This window comes from Euleptes europaea, chromosome 15 (assembly GCF_029931775.1).
Source record: "Euleptes europaea isolate rEulEur1 chromosome 15, rEulEur1.hap1, whole genome shotgun sequence".
NCBI lineage: Eukaryota > Metazoa > Chordata > Lepidosauria > Squamata > Sphaerodactylidae > Euleptes > Euleptes europaea.
In genome coordinates, this window is record NC_079326.1 from 22,055,291 (window position 1) to 22,078,646 (window position 23,356).

At 41.4% G+C, this 23,356-nt stretch overlaps 1 protein-coding gene across 1 annotated transcript in view; it reads right to left on the reverse strand.

The window, feature by feature from the left end:
• LRP1B (LDL receptor related protein 1B) overlaps positions 1 to 23,356 on the reverse strand; it is a 566,614-nt gene that overhangs the window by 270,487 nt on the left and 272,771 nt on the right. Inside the window, exons 18-20 of the mRNA XM_056861170.1 lie at positions 22,809 to 22,889; positions 19,586 to 19,753; positions 14,786 to 14,968 (exon numbers count right to left, since the gene is read on the reverse strand). Coding sequence (XP_056717148.1) covers positions 14,786 to 14,968; positions 19,586 to 19,753; positions 22,809 to 22,889 — 432 coding nt within the window. The remainder of the gene's footprint in view (positions 1 to 14,785; positions 14,969 to 19,585; positions 19,754 to 22,808; positions 22,890 to 23,356) is intronic.

Below are 23,356 nucleotides of genomic sequence, written 5' to 3' on the forward strand. Positions count from 1 at the left end.
GTTGGAATACGGTGACTTTTGACAGTATAAATACAGGCAAAGAAAGGCTAGAAAGGGAGATCTCTCTAAGTCTTTGGACTAAGAGAATATCAAAGGAGATTGGCTTTGAGTATGTATTGATTTACTTATATACTATTCTAGATAGTGTGAATCAGATTCTTTTAACCAAATCAGACTTCTTTAACTGTTATATTTTAAGTATTGGATTTTAAAACTAAATAGTTTGGAGAACTTGCTTGCTTTATTGTACACATTGTTATTGCTTTGAAGACTTTGTAAGACTTGCATACACACACACACACACACACACACACACACATATTACATTGAAGCTATTCAATAAAAAGACTTACTTTTGTGAGTAAATAAATTGAGTCCTGCTTAGTAGGTGACCAACTGAATAAGATAACATACCACTTCTCAGGAAGGGGTTGATTCTAAGAGCATAGTCAACTGAAACACACTGACCCGCTTCACTAAATCTATAGTATTCCCCTGATCCAACAAGGTAGTAGATTTCTAAAAAAGAGATAATGACATGACTTGTTCTTGAGAAACCCGTGCTGGCTCTTAGTAATTGGATCTATCCTTTCTGATTACTAAAAGCCAGGACGGGTTTCTGAAGAACAAGTCACATCAGACTAACCTCATCTCTTTTTTTGAGAAAGTTACTACCTTGCTGGATCAGGGGAATGCTCTAGACATAGTTTATTCTGATTTCAGTAAGGTTTTTGATAAGATTCCACAACTATTTCTTTTGATAAAGTTACACAACTATTTCTGACTCTACTAAATAGGCCCTTATCATTGTCCCCATCTCTCTAAATGCTGCCTTTGTTGAGGCACAGAATTGTCGTGGTTCCACACTAGATGCCATGTGTTTGTACAGGATTTTCAATTGATGATCTGACTTGTTTCTGCTTCCAAAGCTGGTTGCTTTCCTTGGTTCTTCTTCCTAATTCAGCTTTTTAAAAATCATCTTTGCCTTTCCATCAACGTTTGTTCTCAGCTCTCTCAACTAGTAATTTCTTAAACTCATTCTAAGGTGCTTTTCTCTTTTCTTCAAGTCTGCCATCCTATTTGGCCCAAGTGAGGTTCCATTTAATTGCATAAACCAGGGCAATGGAAAACTAATAGGGAATGCAGTTGCCAAGTAAACTGGCCACAACCCAAAGTGAACTGGAGTTGCTCCCATAATAGCACGTTACCTCGTTTTTGATCTGTTTTATTGATATATAAGCTTTTAAAGCAAATATGTTTACTTCCTTTTAGCTTAATGAAAGGGGGGAAAGTAATAGAAGATTTCTCTTATTGGTAGACTAGATACCTCCTATTAATTTTAGCAAATGTACCTAAGATACCATATTAAGATTTTAAAGGGAACACCTACAATTAGGCATTCATTGTGGAAGTACTGATTACATTAGGATGAATGTAATTATTTGTTAATTACCATCATATGATATACTACATTTTCATGCTTTGTAGACACCACCCAACCCTGCATTCTTTGGTAAATATCTCTCCTATATTTATTCTGATTTTTTTAAAAAAATAAAATAGTTCTTATGCATATATAAATTCTGTCTGCAATGTCTTCAATCAACAGTTCTGAAATATAGCCATGGCAATAAAGGTGTTATTAAATAAAACCATATAATGTAGGGCTGTCGATTCGGTTCATCCCAAACCAAAAATAGCCGAATTTCCCCTGATTCGGCAATTTTTAGTTCGGATGGAACCGAACTCAAAAAAGGTGGGGAAAAAGGGAGCCAAATTCAGCGAGTTCGGGGTGTTCGGCGAATAAATTTGGCAAATTCAGCACAGCAGCATAACCATCAGTTAGTAAGCAGCATTCTCCTGCAGCCAATCAGTGGCCAAGCTGGGTCTTCTTCCCCACCCTTAATGTGCATCTCTGACAATGGGGGTTTGCAATTGGCAGAGCTTGCCGCCCATACCCAAAGCTCCCAGCCCCGACAAACAGCTGAGCTGCAGGGAGCAAGGGTGGGGCAGGTGTGAAGAAGATGGAACAAAAGACATCCACAGTAAGACCCATTTTGGGGCTTTTCTCTATAATTTTTCTCCTGTGTGTATGTGTGGGGAAGAAGCAGAGTCTCTGTGTGTGGGGGGAGGGAGCAGTTTCTGTGGGTGGGTGGGGGAAAGCCAAAGCGGGCTTTTGCCTGTTCTGCGGGGGGGGGGGTGCGCCCTCTGATGGAACAGAAGGCATCCACAGTAAGACCCATTTTGGGGCTTTTCTCTATAATTTTTCTCCTGTGTGTGTGTGGGGGGGGGAAGCAGAGTCTGTGTGTGTGTGGGGAGGGAGCAGTTTCTGTGGGTGGGGGGGAAGCCAAAGGGGGCTTTCGCCTGTTCTGCGGGAGGGGGGTGCCCCCTGAGTCTCTCTCTCCCTGGTTTGAGGGGGGGCTTCAGTTGTGTGTCCTCAGGTTTTCCCTCATTCATAAGATCAGTTAGGTCTATTTTGATGCTTGCTCAAAACTGGTTTTCAAATTGTGACTTAAATAATGCCTTTGCCTGGTCCCGAGTCCGATGCAAAAGGGGAAATTCCACCCCTCCTGCTCCTTATGCATAGCTAGCTGCCTCTGTCCCTTTCCATGGTTTGCAAACTCCCAAGTGTCAGGTGTTGCTTTGCATGGTTGCAAACTTGTTGCTTTGCATGGTTTGCATGGTTGCAAACATGTTGCTTTGCATGATTTGTATGGTTGAAAATGTGTTGCTTTGTATGGTTTGCATGGCTGCAAATGTGCTGTTTTGCATGGTTTGCAAACTTCTTCACACCTGCCCCGCCCTTGCTCCCCGCAGCTCTGCTGTTTTTCGGGGCTTGGAGCTTTGGGCGTGGGCAGCAAGCTCTGCTAATTGCAAACCCCCATTGTCAGAGATGCACATTAAGGAGGGGGGACCCCTTTTGGGGCCCATATCTCAGCCCCCCATGACCCAATCTTTACAAAAAGTGGGGGTTCTTGCAAGAAGGGTCCCCTCAAGCTACACTGAAAGTTTGGGACCTCTACCCCCAAAAATGCCCCCCCCCGGAGCCACAGAAAGGTGCGATTGTGTATTTAATGGCTTTATTCGGCCGAATTTTCCCACAAACTCCAGATCTCATGCCGAATTGCACGGACCCGAAGTGGGGGAGTTCGGACTTCGGCATTTCCGAAAAAAACGGGCCGAATTTTGCTGAATCCAAATTTTACTGATTTTTTTTTCAACAGCCCTAATATAATGGCTCCCAGACAATTCCACATTAAAGTACAATCGAACTAGTACAATACAATGATCCAGTACAGTACGATCCAGTACAATAGAACCAAATCCTGTAAAATATTTGTAAACACTCAATTTTTAAAGAAACTGAATGATAAGAGAACCACAGCATATCCTTTAGAAAGTATCTCTAGAATGGACAAGTCTGTAAGCATACTATAAAAGTAATGAGAAACAAGACAAACTGGGGAGAACAACTATATAGTAGAATTCGAAATAAGACACACACACACGTATGTATGTATGTATGTATATATGTATGTATGTATGTATGTATGTATGTATAGTGATATTTTAGTTGTCATTTCTTTAAAACAATTCTGGTCAGAATCTGCAAAACCTAATGGTACGTAATATTCTCTCTTCAGTTTTAATACCATTATTGGCATTTTATAAAGGATCCAAGCAACAGTTCTTCCTTCTCCATTTTATCCTCATAACAACCTTTCGAGTTAGGTTAGGCTGAGAGAATGTGATAGGTTAGAGTGGCCAAGGGTCACCCAGCGAGCTTCAGGGCAGTGTGGGGATTCTAAGCCTGGGTCTTCCAGATTCTAGTGTGACATGCAAACCACTAAAGGTAAAGGTAAAGGTCCCCTGTGCAAGCACGGGTCATTCCTGACCCATGGGGTGACTTCACATCCCAACGTTTCCAAGGCAGACTTTGTTTACGGGGTGGTTTGCCAGTGCCTTCCCCAGTCATCTTCCCTTTACCCCCAGCAAGCTGGGTACTCATTTGACCGACCTCGGAAGGATGGAAGGCTGAGTCAACCTTGAGCCGGCTTCCTGAAAACGACTTCCGTCAGAATCGAGCTCAGGTCGTGAGCAGAGCTTTTGACTGCAGTACTGCAGCTTAACACTCTGCGCCACAGAGCAAACCACTACACTATACTAAACCAGTTTTGAAAACCAAACATCTCAAAAATTCATTCAGCTATTTTAAGAGACCTAGAAAACAACTCAAGCATGATGGAGTAAGAGTTTTGGCTTTTCACAATTCCCAGTATGAAAAGATGGATGACATGAAGAGCTCAATTCTAATGGGGGGAGGGGGAAAGAAGCCACCATGACCTCTGTGCCAGCATTAGTGCCACTTGCACCTGCTAAAGTGGCACTTACGCCAGCACAGGGACACTTACGCCAGCTCTAGGAGCTTTGCGGCAGCACCATGTTTGGGTGCCGGCACAGCCTTGATTCAGTATTTTCCTGGAGCAGTCTCACGCTGGCGTCAAAGGGGGCGTTCCTGGGGAAGAAACGAGAACACCCCAAAAAGGCAGGTGTAGCCTCATGGAACCCTATGGGGAATACCATGATGTTTTCCTCAAAATTGTTTTTTCGGCACACTGCACTTGGCCGCAAGCCACTCTGGAGGCAGTGTGGATGCATAACCACCACCCCCATTAGGATTGGGCTGCCCACTACCTACAGTTGCTTTTCAATAAAGATCAAGATATACTGTGATAGAATTAAAATCCAGATCCAATTTTGTGCTACAGCTGAAAGGGTTAAATATAAATGCAGGAGAGTTATTATACATTCCATCTTTAAATCCATTCAGTCGTATGGCCAATGTTTCATTATACTGCCTTACTTAATAAATGAGTCTGCCCGGGATAAAAAAGGTTTTGTGCTTTGTTGGGTTTTGTCCCCACCAAACTCATTTAATTAATCAGGAATATGTTTTAACATTTCTTCTTCAGTTTACAGAATATAATTTAGTACACTAATTTTGTTAGTCATCAGAAACATTCAACTTCATTTACCAATGTGTACTTAAGCAATGTGTATGTGGTGGCTCAGAGTAAACAGAAGCAAATGTCAGGATTGTGAAATGTTACCATTGACATATGCTTTGATGCACCTTCATATACAATGCACTCAGCTATTCAACACACTTGCAGTTTATATAAACTTGCAGTTTATATAAACTTATATAAACTTTTATCTTGAAAGCCATCCCATGCTGTTACAAAAATAGTATTCCTATTTTTTGCTGTTACAAAAATTGTATTCCTATTTTTTGCTGTTACTAAAATTGTATTCCTATTTTATCTTGAATTGAATTTTGCTATTCTATACATTTGTATCTTCCTGATAACATGCTTCATTCATTAACTTCTTTTGCATTCAACATTTAATTATCAAAGAGTTTAAGGTCACTATATAAAACAATGGTATAACTAGCATCTATTTACAACTATTTCAATATCTATTTACAACTATTTAAACAGAGTTTGATGACATCTGTAGAGTAGCCCTTATTGCACATATATAGATCTTGTAAGATTAGAAACATACATATGAATACAGAAACTTATATTCACATTTCTTATTAAAATTTGCATTATGCAAACTATTACAATGATATTGTGAAGATATTTGTGAAGTAGCATTTCTGGTATTTTTATCTAAAAGTGTGCATGTCAGAAACAACACCATCCCATTCACCAGTAGCTATAATAGGTTTTAAAATTCCATTTGAAACGGCTTAATTGTTGCTAGTAGCCATGTTTAAGAAATACAAGCAAATGTCATTTTGTATGTCCCAATATCCAAAGGGCATGCAATTTCCATAGTCTTTTCGTATTTAAAGCTGACAGCTTTTCCCCCCTTTTGACTTCATTCCAATTCATAGGGTTGCTATAAGTCAGAAGAAACTGATGGCACTTAATACACGCACGCATACAAACACACACACTTAATTAGAAGCAATAGAAGTTTGTGTGAGTGTGTGTTACTGCTAATCCATTCAACATTTTGAATGCTGTCCAACACTATACAAAGGAACCACAACATTATGGGATACTGAGAAACTCAAAGAAGTAAATTGTGAATTGTTGCAAGAATTCATTTTACTTATGAATTATTATCAATACTTTCTTGTAAGTCACTTAATTATCTGTAGCTGATGCCTTAGAGCACAGCAGTAAGGAAAAACACAACAGCAGGAGTGGTTGTGGAGAGGAGGATGTATCTGCCAGGATCAAAACACAGAAGGGTGAATTTTATTGCACAAGGAAAAGAAGAAGAAGAAAATATGGGTTAAATTGATTTTCCCCCTCCTCCTTAATCACTATACATAACAGATTATCAGGTTGCCTATTGCTCTGCTTTGAGATACTGCCATTATTTCTCAAGAGCCTGTCTCATTAATAGAGTTCACATGTGAGCAAGAACAGACAAGAAGAAGAAGAGTTGATTTTTATATGCCAACTTTCTCTACCACTTAAGAGAGAATAAAACCGGCTTACAATCACCTTCCCTTCCCCTCCCCACAACTGACACCCTGTGAGGTAGGTGGGGCTGAGAGAGCTCTAACAGAGCTGTGACTAGCCCAAGGTCACCCAGCTGGCTTTGTGTGTAGGAGCAGGGAAACAAATCCAGTTCACCAGATTAGCCTCCACTGCTCATGTGGAGGAGTGGGGAATCGAACCCGGTTCTCCAGATCAGAGTCCACCACTCCAAACCACCGCTCTTAACCACTACACCACGCTGACCACTACTTAAAAAGCAAACACTGGCAAATCCTCATGACTGCACATACAACACTGAGTCATAGCTGGTGTGGCACTATGTCATACTCTAGTTCTGCATCCCTGAAGGCTAGCTCTGTTAGTCCTGTGGCTAACATGTCAGAAGACATGTTACAGACTTCGAATGTGTTGTTCTGGGTTTTGATTACAACTATACAATACTAAGCATACATCTACCAGCATTAACAGGAGACCAAGTAGACATCATCTCTAAAACTATATGATAATAACGCACAGATAACCCAACTGTATAAATTATAGCAATAAAACAAGTGATGGAAAGATATCACACAGGCATAGCCTGTAAATATGTAGGTGACAAGGAATACTTTAAAAAGAGAAACCGTATTTGCTTTAAAATTAATTAGAAAATTTATATCCCCCTTTTTGCCCTAGGTGGCTAGCAATTTAAAACATACATGATAAAAATACATTATAAACCATTAAAATAACTCCCCTCCCAAACTCACCTCATTAAAACAACTTTTTAAAGAGTTTAAAAACAGATATTCATATAAAACAGTTAAAATACATACAAAGCATAAAACATCAGTTAGGAATGAGGGATCATTGAGGGGATGCCCAATGAAACAAAAAAGCCTTCATCTGCTGGCATAAGATGGCAACAGAAGGGGACAGACATGTCTCCCTGGGGAGAGTTCCAGAGCTTTGGTGCTTTGACCAAGAATCCCATCACCCAGGCTTCCCCTCTCAGACAGTGGGGGTACCCAAAGCAGGGCCTCTGAAGATGACCTTAACTGTTGGGCAGGTTCATAAAAGATTAGGTGGTTCTTCAGGTATGTGGGTCCCAAACCATATAGAGCTTTGAAGGTCAAGACCAGCAACTTGAATTGTGCCCAGAAACAAACTGGAAGCCAAAGTGGCCCAAGACTGGAGTGATAGGGTCCCTACAACCCACTCCAGTCAACTTCCTGGTTGCGGCATTCTGTACCAACTGGAGTTTCCAAACACTTTTCAAGAGCAGCCCCATGTAGACCACATTGCAGTAATCTAATCTAGATGTAACCAGGGCGTGCACCATAGTAGCCAGATCTTTTCTATCCAGGAAAGGCTAACCAGTCAAGCTGGTAAAAGGCACTCTTGGCCACAGCTGATACCTGCTTATCCAGCAGTAGGCCAGGTGCAAGAACACCCCCAGACTATGGACCTATTCCTTCAGGGAAAGTGCAACCCCATCCAGAATGTGCAGCGTTGCCAACTTCCAGGTAGTGGCTGGAAATCTCCTGCTATTACAACTGATCATCAGGTGACAGAGATCAGTTCTCCTGGAGAAAATGACCACTTTGGAAGGTGTATTCTATGGCATTATACTCTATTGATATCTCTCCTCTCTCTAAATCCTGCCTTCCCCAGGCTCCACCCCCAAAATCTTTGGGCAACCCTAAGAATGTGTGACACCTTAAATCCTGGGTCAGACCTTCCACCCAACAGTAGCACTTTTGTCTGCTGTTTTTCCTGTGACTGATCTGGCATTTAGCAGCAGGATTTTATAGCTTGGCAGGTTGTTGTTATGGTTGTTGATATGATATGTTGGTATGATATCACTTTGGCTGGAGAGCCAGAAGAAGCTTCTTTCCCTTACCTGGCCTGCTCTTTTCCCACTACCTTATCTCCCTGTACCCCACACATTATGAATCATGGCACCATCACTCACCCCATTATTAGGTCTAATACACTGCTTGATGCATCCACATCCTGAAGAACCTGGCATACACCAGAAGGTGAGACAGTGAAGCCAGGTTGTAATGTATAAGAAATAAAGAAATTCACAGGGAGCTTCACTGTACTAGAAGGGCTTTTAGAAATTTCTTACTGCCCATTATGTTATGATTATAATATTAGGATGTGTGATAAGTTATAATTTTATATTGACCACTGAGGAAGGCCTATCCAGGCCAAAACACGTCTGGTCCTTTGTGGATCTCATATTGGTCAAAGAAAGATTGTTCATCGCAGTTGTTTATACAACAAAAAGGATCACTTTATCTTACATATTAAGCACCATCCCTTCACAAACATCACTCTGCTCCAAGGTGTACCTGGGAGGGGTTTCCACTGTTGACAGAGAGATCACTGAGCTGTTAAAAAGCTTCTGTATAGCCATGATTGTTATGGTTTACAACACAATTTAAAGAAAATGTATCCCCTTTCCATTGTGCAGCAGCAAATTCATCTAGAACACATCCATTAATACAGTGTACAGTTACACAATATATTAGTGCCTCTATCCCACATGCTTACCTAGGGATGTTTCTGAACCCCCCCCCCCAATATATCCACAGATTCACCCATTCCAATTTTGCTTGTCCTAGTTGGGAAGCAGCACCAATGTGTGTATGTTTTGCTATTCTTTTGGCTTTCATTGACAATTTATACAGTTTGCTCTTGACACGCTTTTCCAACTTCTGTAGAAAAAATACACACAAGGGATCATGCATGGAAAAAAAAAGACATTTTCTTCGTCTTTTGAAACATGACGTGGTGGGACTTTGATCATACTAACACTAATTCACAACTCAATAAAGATTAAGCCCATCAGTTTCCAGCTGGGTTTCATATGCATTTCCAGTGTTTACTTTTCCATTTTGGTTTTAGATGCTGGTTGCATCAAAGTAAAATAAAATTAATTTATGTTCAAAATTCCCACCCTCCCCCCAGCCCAAGGCTCCTTGTCATCAAACAAACAAAAGTTGAAAGAAAGGCGCACACATGTGAATTGGAGATAAGGTGGTAAAACATATCAGAAAGGCCCCATGCAACAGAAACGGAAGCACTCTGGCTCAATCTGCCTCCCTGCGGGGAAGGAAGCATTTCATCACCTTCTAGAAGTGCAGCATATGCACTTGGAAGTAAATTCAACTACATGCAAAGGGAAACTCCCTACTTATTTATAGGACTGAAGCCTTAGGGGGAACTGCAATCCTATGCATGTTTACTTGTGAATTAGCTCTACTGAGCTTAGTAGGTCTCTGCTGAGCAAATGTATATAAAATCAGACTACTGCCAATACAGATTCTAATCAGTGTGTCCCAAGATCTATTCTGAATCAGCCTCACTACTGACTGAATAAATCCATGCCAATTTAGTATCACTTAACTTCCCATTAACTAAAATGACTGTTAACACAATAGTGTGCACCATGGAAGGCTAAAAGAAAGAAAGGGTGGGGGTGGGGAGTGCATCCTTCTCAATGTACATTACTTCTGAGTCAGGAGAGAAAATGTAGTAAAGGAGAGAAAGGGTAAAGGGCCAAGGTCTCCTGCTGGCCCCTATTAAGCACTGCAGAAGGGACTGGAAAGCTGCAGCAATAGCCAATTGCATGAACTATTTCCAAAACTAATCACTGACATTCTCTGTTAGAAATCGGGAGAGAGGCAGAGCACAGTATCAGGCACTGCCCATCTGCAGAAGATGTTTTACCGATTGGAATGAAACAATTCTATCTCGTCCTAATTATGTGTGTATTGGAGACGGTGATGAGTGGACTAAATATACAGACAGGTGGCATAAAGCAGGCTGTAGGCATATACCTCCTAACAAAACACCCGCACTGGAACTGAGATATATTCCAATTAATTAAGGGCTTTTTTCCCCTACTTAGAAGCAAGGCTCAGACTTACCTATGAGCCCAGTTTTCTGGCATGCGCTGGGGAGGGTTGGGAGCTGGCACAATGTTCAGAGGCTTGTCTTTGGGGAAGGACCGTGGCTCAGAGGTAGAGCATCTGCTTGGCATGCAGAAGGTCCCAGGTTCAATCCCTGGCATCTCCGCTTAAAGAGACCAGGCAAGCAAGTGATGTGAAAGACATCTGCCTGAGACCCTGGAGAGCCGTTGCCGCTCTGAGTAGACAATACTGACTTGGATGGACCAAAGGTCTGATTCAGTATAAGGCAGCTTCATGTGTTCATGTGTGTTCATGTGTTGTCTGGTGAGGCAGGGGCTCAGCTAGGCAGCCAGCATGCTGCCACAAAATGGCTGCTGGTGGGGAAGCTGGAGAAGGAGCCATAGCGTTTCTAACTCCAGCTGGAACTTTTCCTGCCCTGCTGCATACCTTCCTGGCCCGCCCTAGATTTCAAATGGACCAGTCAAGCCCTGGATCAATAGGGGCAGGGGCAGGAGGCAGGCTCAGACCTGAGTTTTTGCACTCAGCTCCTCCAGCTAGGTATTTAAGAAGCCGTACCCCTTGCCCAGCCTGCTTCCTAAATTGTCATGCCCTCCCCATACTTGGGCTGTTTAGTTGTTATGTCAACTTTGTGTTAATTCATCACAACTTTTGGTGGTTTTGGCATGGGACCAGATCTAGTTTTGGGGGAAAGGCGGCCTGCGTGCCCCCTTTTCCCCATTCTAGGGACCCCAATAAGGGGCTTTGGTGGAGGTCTGGAATAGGACATGCCCAGTTGGGGGCTGCAGGATGGGACATGCCCAGTTGGGGGCTGTCAGGATGGGACATGCCCAGTTGGGAGCTGTCTGGATGATGGCCTCCCGCCAAGTGGCAGGGGACCACACAGCAGGCTTCTGCCCAAATGGGTCCCACATGCTGCCATCTCAGGCTTCTCCCAGCAGGCAGGCTGGGAGTAGGATGCATCGGTCAGAAGATGGGTTGGGCATCTTGGATCCAGCTCCTTTGCAATGCCCATGCCTGATGATGTAACCAATAAAGTTGTGGCCATTTCCATTCCAGCTACTGTCTCTGGATGTTTAATTGTATGTTAAGATCATCATAGTATAAGGATCATGGGGTGGTTATTGCATGCCAAGGGTGGCCAGGGTTGGAGAGCTGCAATAAGTAGCCAGTTCCAAGACACTCCCCAATTCAGCACTAGGCCAGAAATGAGTGTTCTGTCTTTAATAAGGAATTTGGAACTTACAAATAACTATTTCACATGATTCTATGAGAATGCACTGGGAAAGTTACTTGATCCTTCCTTCCTTCCTTAGCAATGTAATTTATAGAAGAGGAGGAGGAAGAGGAATAGTTGGTTTTTATATGCTGACTTTCTCCCCCATTTAAAGGAGAATCAAACTGGCTTACTATCACCTTCCCTTCACCTCAACAGACACCCTGTGAGGTAGGTGGGGCTGAGAGAGCCCTAAGAGAGCTATGACTAGCCCAAAGTCACCCAGCTGGCATCCCGGTTCACCAGATTAGAGTCCGTGGCTCATATGGAGGAGTGGGGAATCAGACCTGGTTCTCCAGATTAGAATCCACTGCTCCAAACCACCACTCTTAACCACTACACCACACTGGCTCACTGGAAATGTCTGCAGTCCAGTAGTCTATTCATCATAATGGAACCATAGGAATCTCCCATACACCCCATGCATATGTGATTGCTCAATTTATGCTCTTTGTCACTGCCAATGTTGAAAATGTCTCCTTCTCTATAAGGGGACTGCACCAATGCCGTGTTTGTAAACACAGAGAACATCCCAACAAGTAGTCACGAGTCACGATGTCCTGACACATGGCAAACATGGAAGGAAAAGAGTGACATTTCACAATAACGTAGGCAATGTGCTGAGTGGTGGAACACCAGACAGCTGCCACAAGCCCCTGTAGCTGAGCTTCTTCTCACCCTTTCCATGCAGACAACCTTTCTAAGACTGAGCTGGCCCAGAGGTGCAAGGCAGAGAAGGAACATCACCCAGCTGCTGTAAACCCTTGTAGTTGAGTCTCGGCCTTGCAGGTATATCGCATGCAACTGTTTTAAAACATGAGCTGGCCCTGAGGGATAAGCCTTTGGCTCAAAGTCCGAGGGCTGTAGCCTGGAGCTGGAGGGAGGGGAGATCTGATGGGGTGAAAGATGTCCTGTGCCCCAAAGCCCTTTTCTCTTCTTCTATTTTTTTAGACTATATTTTTATAGTGTATGCTGCTTTGGGTCTCCACTAGGGCTGTTGATTCGGTTTGGCCCAAACTGAAAATCAGCCGAATTTCCCGATTCGGTGGTTTTTAGTTCGGGAGGAACCGAACTTAAAACTGGCGGGCAACCGAGGGGGCGAATTCAGCGAGTTCGGGAGTTCGCGAATAAATCCGGCAAATTCGGGGCCGTCAGTAAGCAGCATAACCGTCAGTAAGCAGCATTCTCCTCCCCCGGCCAATCGGTGGCCAAGCTGGGTCTTCTTCTGGCCAATCAGTCAGGACTGAGTACTGGAGGAATCAGCTGATGTGCGACCCGGCCAGGGAGAGAGAGAGAGAGAGCGAAATCCTCGTGTGTGTGTGTGTGGGGGTGCTTGTGCACATTTGCTCCTTTCTGTGGCTGCAGGGGGCGTATTTTTTGGGGTACAGACACAAAACTTTCAGTGGAGCTTCAGATGAAGCTTCTTGAGATACCCCCCAAGTTTTGTAAACATTGGGTCAGGGGGTCTCGAGATATGGGCTCTCCCCCTTTTCCCTCCCCCCCTTTTTCCATTTATGTGGCTGCAGGGGGCGCTTTTTTGGGGATATAGCCCCCAAACTTTTAGCATAGCTTCAGACAATCCTTCTTAAGATACCACCCAAGTTTTGTAAAGATGGGTTCAGTGGGGGCAGAAATATCGCCTCCCCCCTTTTCTCTTTCCGTGGCTGCAGGGGGTGCATTTTTGGGGGTGCAGATCCCAAACTTTGAGCGGAGTTTCAGACCAGTGTTCTTAAGAGACCACCCAAGTTTTGTGAACATTGGGTCAGGGGGTCCCGAGATATGGGCTTTCCCCTTTCCCCTATTGGGATGAATGGATCAGCCGATCCTGTGTGCATCTTCTCCAGAGCAAAACGTCCCGTGCCTAATTGGAATCATCTTGGATTACAAGTCCTCCCCAGCCCCTCCTGATGGAACAGAAGACAGCCACAGTAAGACCCCTTTGGGGGCTTTAATCTATAATTTGTGTGTGTGTGTGAGGAAAGCAGAGTCTGTGTGTGTGTGGGGAGGGAGCAGTTTCTGTGGGTGGGGGGGAAGCCAAAGGGGGCTTTCGTCGGTACTGCCTGGGGTGTGTGTTCCCCCTCGAGTATCTCGCTCCCTGGTTTGAGGGGGGAGGTTTCAGTTGCGTGTCTTCTGGTTTTCCCTGTTGCAAAGGTGTTGTTTTACAAGGTTGTGTTGCTTTGCAAACTGTTGTCGGGGCTGGGAGCTTTGTGCGTGGGCAGCAAGCTCTGCTGACAGATGCACATTAAGGGTGGGGGGGACCCCTTTCAGGGCCCATATCTCAGCCCCCCCTGACCCAATCTTTACAAAACTTGGGGAGTCTTTCAATAAACGTCCTTTGAAGCTCTGCTGAAAGTTTGGGACCTCTAACCCCAAAAATGCCCCCCCAGAGCCGCAGAAAGGCGCGATTGTGTTTTTAATGGCTTTATTCGGCCGAATTTTTTTTCCGAACTTTGAATTCCTGCCGAATTGAACGGATCCGAAGTGGGGGAGTTCGGACTTCGGCATATCTCGAATCTAAACGGGCTGAATTCGGCCGAATCCGAACTATACTGAATTTTTTTAAATTCAACAGCCCTAGTCCCCACTAGGAAGAAAAATGGCATATAAAAGCTTAAATTAATTAATTAACTCCACACTGCAATTCCCAGATAGCAAAGCAGAAATGCACATGCACCAAAACATTGGGCGCTTTCACACATGCCAAGTAATGCACTTTCAATGCACTTTGCAGCTGGATTTTTCAGCTGTGTGAAACAGCAAAATCTACTTGCAAATGATTGTTAAAGTGCATTGAAAGTGGATTGAAAGTGCTTTATTCAGCATGTGTGAAAACATCCATTATGAAGCATTTTAGAATTCTCAAAGTGATCCTTGCTTCTTTCACTAGTGGAATAAGCTTATTATCGGTCCTAATATGCTTCAAGAGTTTGACCTATCCTTCTGAGCATTCACATCCAGCTATACATTTTTTCTGCTCCAGAACCCATGGCATGTTTTGGGAGTCTGCTGTAATCCAAACAGTACAGTCATGTGGTTTAAACTCCACACACACTGCAGGGTACCTGTGGTCTTGCAGGAGAATTTTGTCTTGTCATCACACGGGCGAAGAGTTCCATTGCAATATTTTTCATCACTCCCATCTTCACAGTCCTTTTCACCATCACAGCGCCATAACTCAGGAATACAGTTTCCATCCGGGTGGCACTGAAATTCTTTCCCGCTGCATCCTCCAAGAGAGACTGTTTCTAATGCAAAACAATAATACAACTAAATTAAGTGCTTTTCTCATCAGCCATCCCTTTCCAAACACTGGATTAAAGTCTCGGAAGAGAAATGATGAATCATATTCTGCGGCATCAGTTCTTCTTTGATCTTGTCTGTGCTTGCATAGGACAACAGTATTGAAACATACAAAACAAGCAAGCACCCTGCTCCTGTCCCAATCGCATACCTAAAATCTGCGTTCGACAGATACTGGATTGGATCCAATTATTCTGGGAAAAGAGTGAGTTTGTGCAGATAATTCAAGTGGCTTCCCTTTCCTCAGCAATCCCTACTTGGAAGGAACCATACCCCTACTCTTGCATGAGGTTGTTCCATTCATACAGAAATAAACCTCCTTCCCTGGAGGTTTTTAAGCAGAGGCTAGATGGCCATCTGTCAGCAATGCTGATTCTATGACCTTGGGCAGTTCGTGGGAGAGAGGGCATCTTGGCTATCTTCTAGCCATGGAGTATGGGTCACTGGGGGTGTGTGGGGGAGGTAGTTGTGAGTTTCCTGCATTGTGAAGGGGGTTGGACTAGATGACCCTGGTGGTCCCTTCCAACTCTATGATTCTATGAAAGAAGACAATTTTGGCTTCCTTGCTTCAACTATGTGACATATTGTTTTGGAGTGCCCTCTGATAGTCAGTAGCTGTGGAACAAGTTTCCAGAAGGCAATGGATTCAACCCACTATCAATGATAATCTTCATATTCAGTAAGCTTCCAGTAGTATGCATTTCTCCATTGCAAATGTGGCTATTGATTGATGATGCATTTCCTGGAACTGTAATGCATGCTGTATCAAGTAGTACCCTAGATTAGTAACAACAGTGGTCTTCAGTTTGTGCAGTCTCGAATGGTAACAACAGTGTTCTTCGTGTGGTTTTATGATACAAGCATCATAGTGGTTAATCACGCACACATATCAAAATGTTTTGTACAGCTCAATAAAGTTGACATACCAATCTGCAACCAACAGAATTGACAGGATCTGGAATTAAGTTTACAGATATAGTTCAAAGACAAATTCACAAAGTGAGTTGAAATTAGCATGCACATCTTAACTACCTTGTGTGTTTGTGCATGTAAGAGATATATCTATGTTTGTAATGTTAGAATAGCACTTAGTAGCCATGCATTTGGACCTACTAAGAGAGAAACTGATCAAATACAGTGAAAGATGTCTACATCTAGTCCTCCACCAGCAGCAGCTCTTTTGAGTGACTGTCAGTTTGGAGGCCTGTAGATGTATCCAGCTAAGGACCCTGTAGTGGTAATGAGAATGAAGGCCAAAATGCCTGAAGTGAGGGGGAAAACAATTGGCAATTGATGTAAAGGACTCACTACTTTCAGGTCATTAGTCTTGCCTTATAGTCTGTTCATAATTTAGTTTAATTTCCTTATCTTTTGTTAAAGGCATCCTGTTGTTTTGTTAAGTTGTGTAACTATTGTAAATAGGGTTGCCAACCTCCAGGTACTAGCTGGAGATCTCCTGCTATTACAACTGATCTCCAGCTGATAGAGATCAGTTCACCTGGAGAAAATGGCCGCTTTGGCAATTGGACTCTATGGCATTGAAGTCCCTCTCCAAACCCCGCCCTCCTCAGGCTCCACCCAATAAACTCCCACCAGTGGCAAAGAGGGACCTGGCAACCTTAATTGTAAAGAAAAGAGGCTATTTCTTGATCTAGTCAATTATCACCTGACTTCTAGTGATTTCATTCCTCTGGTTACTAGAAGTGGAGGCTGATGGGATGGAGCTGGAGGCAATCTCCAATAAATCTGGGACCTCAGCCATCCTCTTCCTTATTCATCTCTCTTAATCTAAAGACCCAGATTTCTTACTTCTATCCTGCAAAATGTATTCCGAGCATGCTTTTCATTCAAGGGTTGCAGTATTTCATTCTTGCTTTTATTTTCAGTCACTGTAGTTGTTACAAATCATTGCTTCCTTTAAATTTAAAAACATCTTTTTAAAGGACTCACTTCCTTTTATCGGTCTCTCTCTCTCCTGGTCCGAAAAATGATCAGAAAATTGTTGAACTGAAGCAACTTGTCTCTTTATTTTACTAGAAGACTGTAAGAACACCAAGGCTACCTAAGGATATTTTACAAATATTTGTACCGCAAATTCAGCTTTTGCAAGATTCAGAAATGTAATTGCTTTCAGTCCTCTTTGAAGTCTCTGTCATGTTATTTCGAAGCAATTTCAGGTAGCCTTTGCTCAAAGCCATCACTTCACAGAGTTTCAAAGCCAGGGAGAAGCAGTGTTTTGGAGGATTCACAGGATTCTTCCGCACTGCATATATATCTTCCGCACTTTCCTATATATCAGATTCTATAATACAGAACTCAAATATATTCATATTCTAGACTCTGGCATGTAAGGTATTTATGTTGATGCACTGAGAAAAAAAAATGCTTCCCATGCCAGACAGTAGTCTTTCCAGCAAGACCCAACCGTACTTCAGTGGTTATAAGAGTATGGAAATATAATCCCTATTTGGCACAATCATTTTTCTTCCCATCAGAGAATTTTAAGCAGCTACTATCATTCTGCATATGCCAGAAGAAAGTTCTAAGTTGTAACTGGTGTTGCAAAGCTGCGCTGTAAACTGTAGCATGAGAGGTTTAGCTGTGTTCTTGTCGATACCGGGCATGAAATTTGGAACCAGTCAACTCTGCCTTTGGAAAGAATTCTAAATAGTTATACCATGGCATTGACCCAATGGTCAACTCTTCGTGGCTGCTGAGAAAAACAGCAATGGGTAATGCTGCTGTTGGAATTGATAAACATTTCTCAATGATTGTCTGATATTTGCTTAGGAATCAACTCTTGATATTGGTTCTTTGGCCAGTCATCCATATGATATTGATTCTTTGACCAACCATCCAATTTCCTGTTTGAGTGATCTATTCTGGTCGCCCTTTAGCTTCAGGCATACTGATCTTGGCCTCATAGCAGCCAAGCGTTCTGGATGTATACAGACCTGGTAGGCTCTAGAGTACTTTGAGCGCACTTCTTAGATACACTACACAAAGCAAGTTTAAGTACTATACAGTTTATGAAGAACGGATTGCAATTCAGAATCCTCACTTTAATCAACTTAATTAAAAGCATCAATTAATACAACTGTTTCTCAGATTTCTTTGAAGATTACTCCTAGTCAACTACTTGGGCAGCCCCTTCCTGAAAAGCGGGGGTAGATAAGTGATGGCTGGAGTGGCTTGCTGCCAACACAGCAAGCCGAAAAAACAATAAAAATGTATTTTGCAGGCGGGGGGGGGGAGAACCCTATGGAAATCCCCATAGACTTCAACAAGGCTGTGCCATGATTTTGTAGGCTTATCTCAACGCCAGCAAAATTGGTGTGTTTTCAGCCCCAAAGGGATTAGGAATCTGCCTAAAGGCAGCTCCACCCCCGGGAATGCCCCCAGGATGCCGAAGCGAGCATGGCATAAATGGCATGGACGCCAGCATAGGGGTCACACCAGCTATGTTGTTCCACCCCTCCTTCAGCATTGCACGGATAATCTTTCACCAACAAACATATCTTTCCAACCTGAAAGACTAATAATACAGTACAGATAAAATTGGCTAAATATAAAGTGTGAGCCAAATTTTATAAGGAGTTGCAAATCAAATTTTAAGCATTATAGTTAGAATCACGTATTCAGCAACAGCTTAGCCTCAAGCTAAACTGTAGCCTGTGGGTAAACACACACTGATTAAATAATTCATGTTGTTTTTAATGTTTAAATATTAATTCTTGGTATTTAAAGAATCAAGATGAGGGAAATCTTTACAGCTAAATTCTGACATTTTATGAAGATTTAAAAGTCTATCATTCCTTTTTGTATGAAAGCCAATTTGGTATTATTTTTCAAAACATCGAAGGACAACAAAAATAAGTCCTTGCATGTGGAAAGTGATTTACACTAAGCTATTTACAAGTAACCTAAAGTTACTTTCAATGAGACTAACTTTAATTGCATTGTGATCTTGATCTGACACAATTTATTTTCCTCGTTTCTTTAGAAAATTTGTATGCCACCTATCCAGCCTGCTTTAGGCAGCTTACAACAATAAGAAACACACAATAAAAACAAATACAGCCTACACAAATATAAAAAATAAAATTAAAATGCACTGTATATAAGCACAAACTCTTCATTTGTTACACTGAAAATGAACACAGTTGGTGCTTTTGGTTATAAAACATTTCTTCTGATCCTCTACATGTTTTTGGACAGTTTTGCTGTCAATTCTTATAGACATTCATGTAATAAAGTATGGCAAAATGCAAACAAGTAATTTAAGCAGTGTTATTTCAGAAGTAGTAAAAACGAGTGCTGAGATTTAATTTCATCATTTGAACTCGGTATATGTTAGAGCAAATGATAATAAAATGAAAATGTTATAGAAACAGAAGTGAAGTATCACAGTTAATATGAAGACCCTAGTATCAGACTTTTTGTGATGAAATTCCAGAATGCACATCTGCTGGCATTCACCTGCCAACGTATAAACATGGAAGTCTGTGAAATATTTTACACCTCAGAAGGTGGGGGAGGGGGGAGATTTATAAAATACCAACCTTCCTTGGTGCAGTTTGTTTGCTTTTCATCACTGAAATCTCCACAGTCATTGTCACCATCACAAGTCCAATGACCTGGAATACATCTGCCATTAGAACATCTGAACTGACTGTCAAAGCATGAATGAGTACAGCCTAGTTCATCACTGCCATCACTGCAGTCATCATCTGGGGGAAAAAAAAGCATAGCCATTTTTATTTATGCTTTATTTCAACTGTAGAAAAAAAAATATACCTTCACGTTGAACAAAGTAATAAAACAACAACGTGATAGCTCATTTAATAACTTGGCTCTATTTGCCAATATGTATTATCACCCAAACACCGCATAAGCAATTCCATAAACAATGAGGGAGTTCATACAACTTGTTAAAGCGATACACTCTCAATTAGCAGTCGCACTTCAAATGCAGAAAAAAGAATGTGTAACAGGCTATAGTCTGTAGCAGTCTGTTGCTTGATATGTGAAAGTTTCAGTTCCTTGGCTGACTTAAGGAATGTGCGCTGAGAGAGATCCAGACGGCAGCGCTGAGACAGCTTGGAGAAAGCAAACAGCACAGCTAGCTCAGTGCAGCTGTTTCACACACCCACATGGGGTTTGTGCTTCGTCAGTTCTTCTCCAACCATAGACTGAACAATATAGTTAAAAGAGGGCACTTCTAGCATGCCCTCAGAGGCGCGTGCCATGACACCAAATTTTAGTTTAACTTTAAATTTGTATCTGTGTGGGTCTAATTTTCATAGACATTTGCCCTCATTTGCCTTCAACGAGATCATAATATTATGCAAATTGTGAGTATAGCTCTCTGGGTGTATGTTTGTACAATGTCAATACACAAACACAAACCTTTATTGGCATAATTACAATGCCATAATCATAAATGAAATATAAAATACACTTAAAACATAATATAGATTGGACACATACAATAAAATTCCATATCAACTAAGATATTATAAAATATACTAATTAAAAGCAGTTTTAATCTTAAGCACTTCTGCAAGATATTGGGCCACCATCTTAGTTATTTCAGGGATCGAATCGTTAAAAAGAAACTGATATTTAAGATCATTCAAAAATCTTTTGGTAGCTAATAAAGTAGATAGCAATCTTTCCCGCAGACATTCATAAAGAGGACATTCTAAAATTATATGATCAATGGTGTCAATAGAATTAGAGTTGCAAGAGCATAGATGTTTATGCCTTGGAATCTGGGAATATCTACCAGAGAGCATCTTAAATGGAAAGGCATTTACTCTAGGAATAGAAAAGCTCTACGTTGTAAAGGTACATCCAGAGTAGAAAAATAGCTAGCCATTTTACCTTTATAATTAGTTAGACCAAGCATAGCAGGCGAACAAATATACGGTTGAACTGGAAGAAACTTTTGTAGTTCAATATCAGTAAGTCGCTGCTTAATATATTTGAATATATAGATTTCTTCTGACAAAGCAAGGTCATCAAGGGCAATCCCAATCTGATTAATTTTATGTCTGATTAATGCATCCCAGGATAAATTATGCAATTCATTTTTTAAGATACTTAGAAGAGAACCAGGATCAGCTCTGAACCAAAGCTTAAGCCAATAGCAAATCACTAGGGACCAGGCTTTAGTCTCAATCAGATTTTGACCAGCTTCAAGACAGATTGTAAAATCAGATACACATTTAGGGATTCCCATAATCTGTCTAAGGAATGTTGCTTGTAGATTCTCAACTTCATGATAGAAGGAAGTAAGCCATATAGGGATGCCAAAAAGAACTTGGGGTAGTAATTTAAGATTAAAAATTTTAATTGCAGCAGGAACATACTGATTCCCTTTGTTATAATAAAATTGTCTCAATTGAGTCAAAGAGATCTTAGCTGACTTTATAGTGTTGTTTCTGTGCACCGACCAATTAAGATTATAATTATCTATCACATCCAAGTATTTGTAACTTGTAACTTGTTCAATTTTGGCATTCCAAATACGCCAACTATAAGGGCACCATTTTTTTTTATTGGATCTGATGGAAATGGTGAAACTTACAGCATTGATAAATCAAAAAGACAATGCACTGTTTTTGGGGGAATGGGAGGCATGGAGGATTTACTGTGAAAATGAATTTCAAATGGGGATGTTTAAAGGTTATTCATTATCTAATCCTTTTTTATAACTCTTTTAATAATCATATATAGGTTAATTTGTGATAACGAAGTATATGTTTTAATGAAATGCAATTATAGCGTAAGTGATACTAAATGAAGTGATTATATTTTACTGTATAAAATAATGTCGGGATTAGTACCTTTATGCAAAAGAGAATACAATTTATTATTAGATGGAGGAGGGTGAAGTTACTACTAAGGCGTAGTAATGTTATTGAGACGGGGATCCATGAAGCCCGTCTAATATTTTAAGTTGCTGTTGTGATTGCGGTTTATCCAGTGAATGGTCAATGATTATGACTATTATTGTTTATTATATTATATCACAGTCCGGCTGGATGGGCAGATTATTTTAACCTTTTGCTTAATTTCAATAATGTTGTATATTTTATATATTTTATATTTATTTGTATTTTATATATTCTGTATATTTCTGAGCCTGATAGGGGCCCTGGTTTGTTCATCTTGGGTTGGTGTGATTTGGTTTTGATTGAGAGAATCTGTACGAGATGTCTTTTGAACTATGCCTATTAAAGGTTAATGATATGATATGAGTAAGAATGTCAATACACCCTAAATTATATGGGTTGTCACAAATATGCCTACCGTTTCCCTGCATGCACAGAATTTCCACTTGGTAGGGGTGTGAACCTCCCTCAGGACATTGCTCACTTCTTAAAAGAGTACACAGTCTAAGACTTCAGTGATTTTTTTGGGGGGAAATTACCACCACCCCATTCCATCCCAAGTTAACTTTGCCCTTTATTGTGAGAATTAATGCTTTTCCAGATCCCCCCCCAAATAACTCTGATAATATCCCCCATTGTTTTATTTAATGTGACACTTTAATGACAATTCAAGTAACTGAATATTATATTTACAATTCATACCCATCCATGTCCTACAGCAAATTTGATCTCGGTATGGTTGCTTTTATATTTTTTAGGCCAATTAGGCTTTTTCATACATTACTTTATGAATCCTAAATTCCAATCTTAAGTATAAAAGTTGCTTTTCATCAATATACCAAACGCTTCCTGTCTACAGACTATCAAGTGAACAGCTGGATCTTACCTGAATCACAGTGCCACCTGCTACTGATGCATCTCCCATTCTTGCATACAAAATGAGTTAGCGGGTCACAAGTTGGAAATTCTGAAAGGAGGGGGAAGAGTCCAATATCTAACGTCAGAACCTCAGCACGACTATTCCATCATATATGCACAGAAAGATAATATTAGCTATTACAGCTGTTGAAACTCTGTGAAGTTTTATTTTATTAGAGTGAGAATACTTTCTATATGAAAGAACATGAAACAATACCAAAAATATTTTGCAAATGCATTAGACATAAAGGTGTTTTGTCATCCAAAATGATTTTTCAGGAAGCCCCATGGCACAGAGTGGTAAGCTGCAGTACTGCAGTCCAAGCTCTGCTCATGACCTGAGTTCGATCCTGACAGAAGTTGGTTTCAGGTAGCCGGCTCAAGGTTGACTCAGCCTTCCATCCTTCTGAGGTCGGTAAAATGAGTACCCAGATTGCTGGGAGTAAAGGGAAGATGACTGGGGAAGGCACTGGCAGGAATGACCTGGTGCTTGCACAGGGGACCTTTACCTTTTAA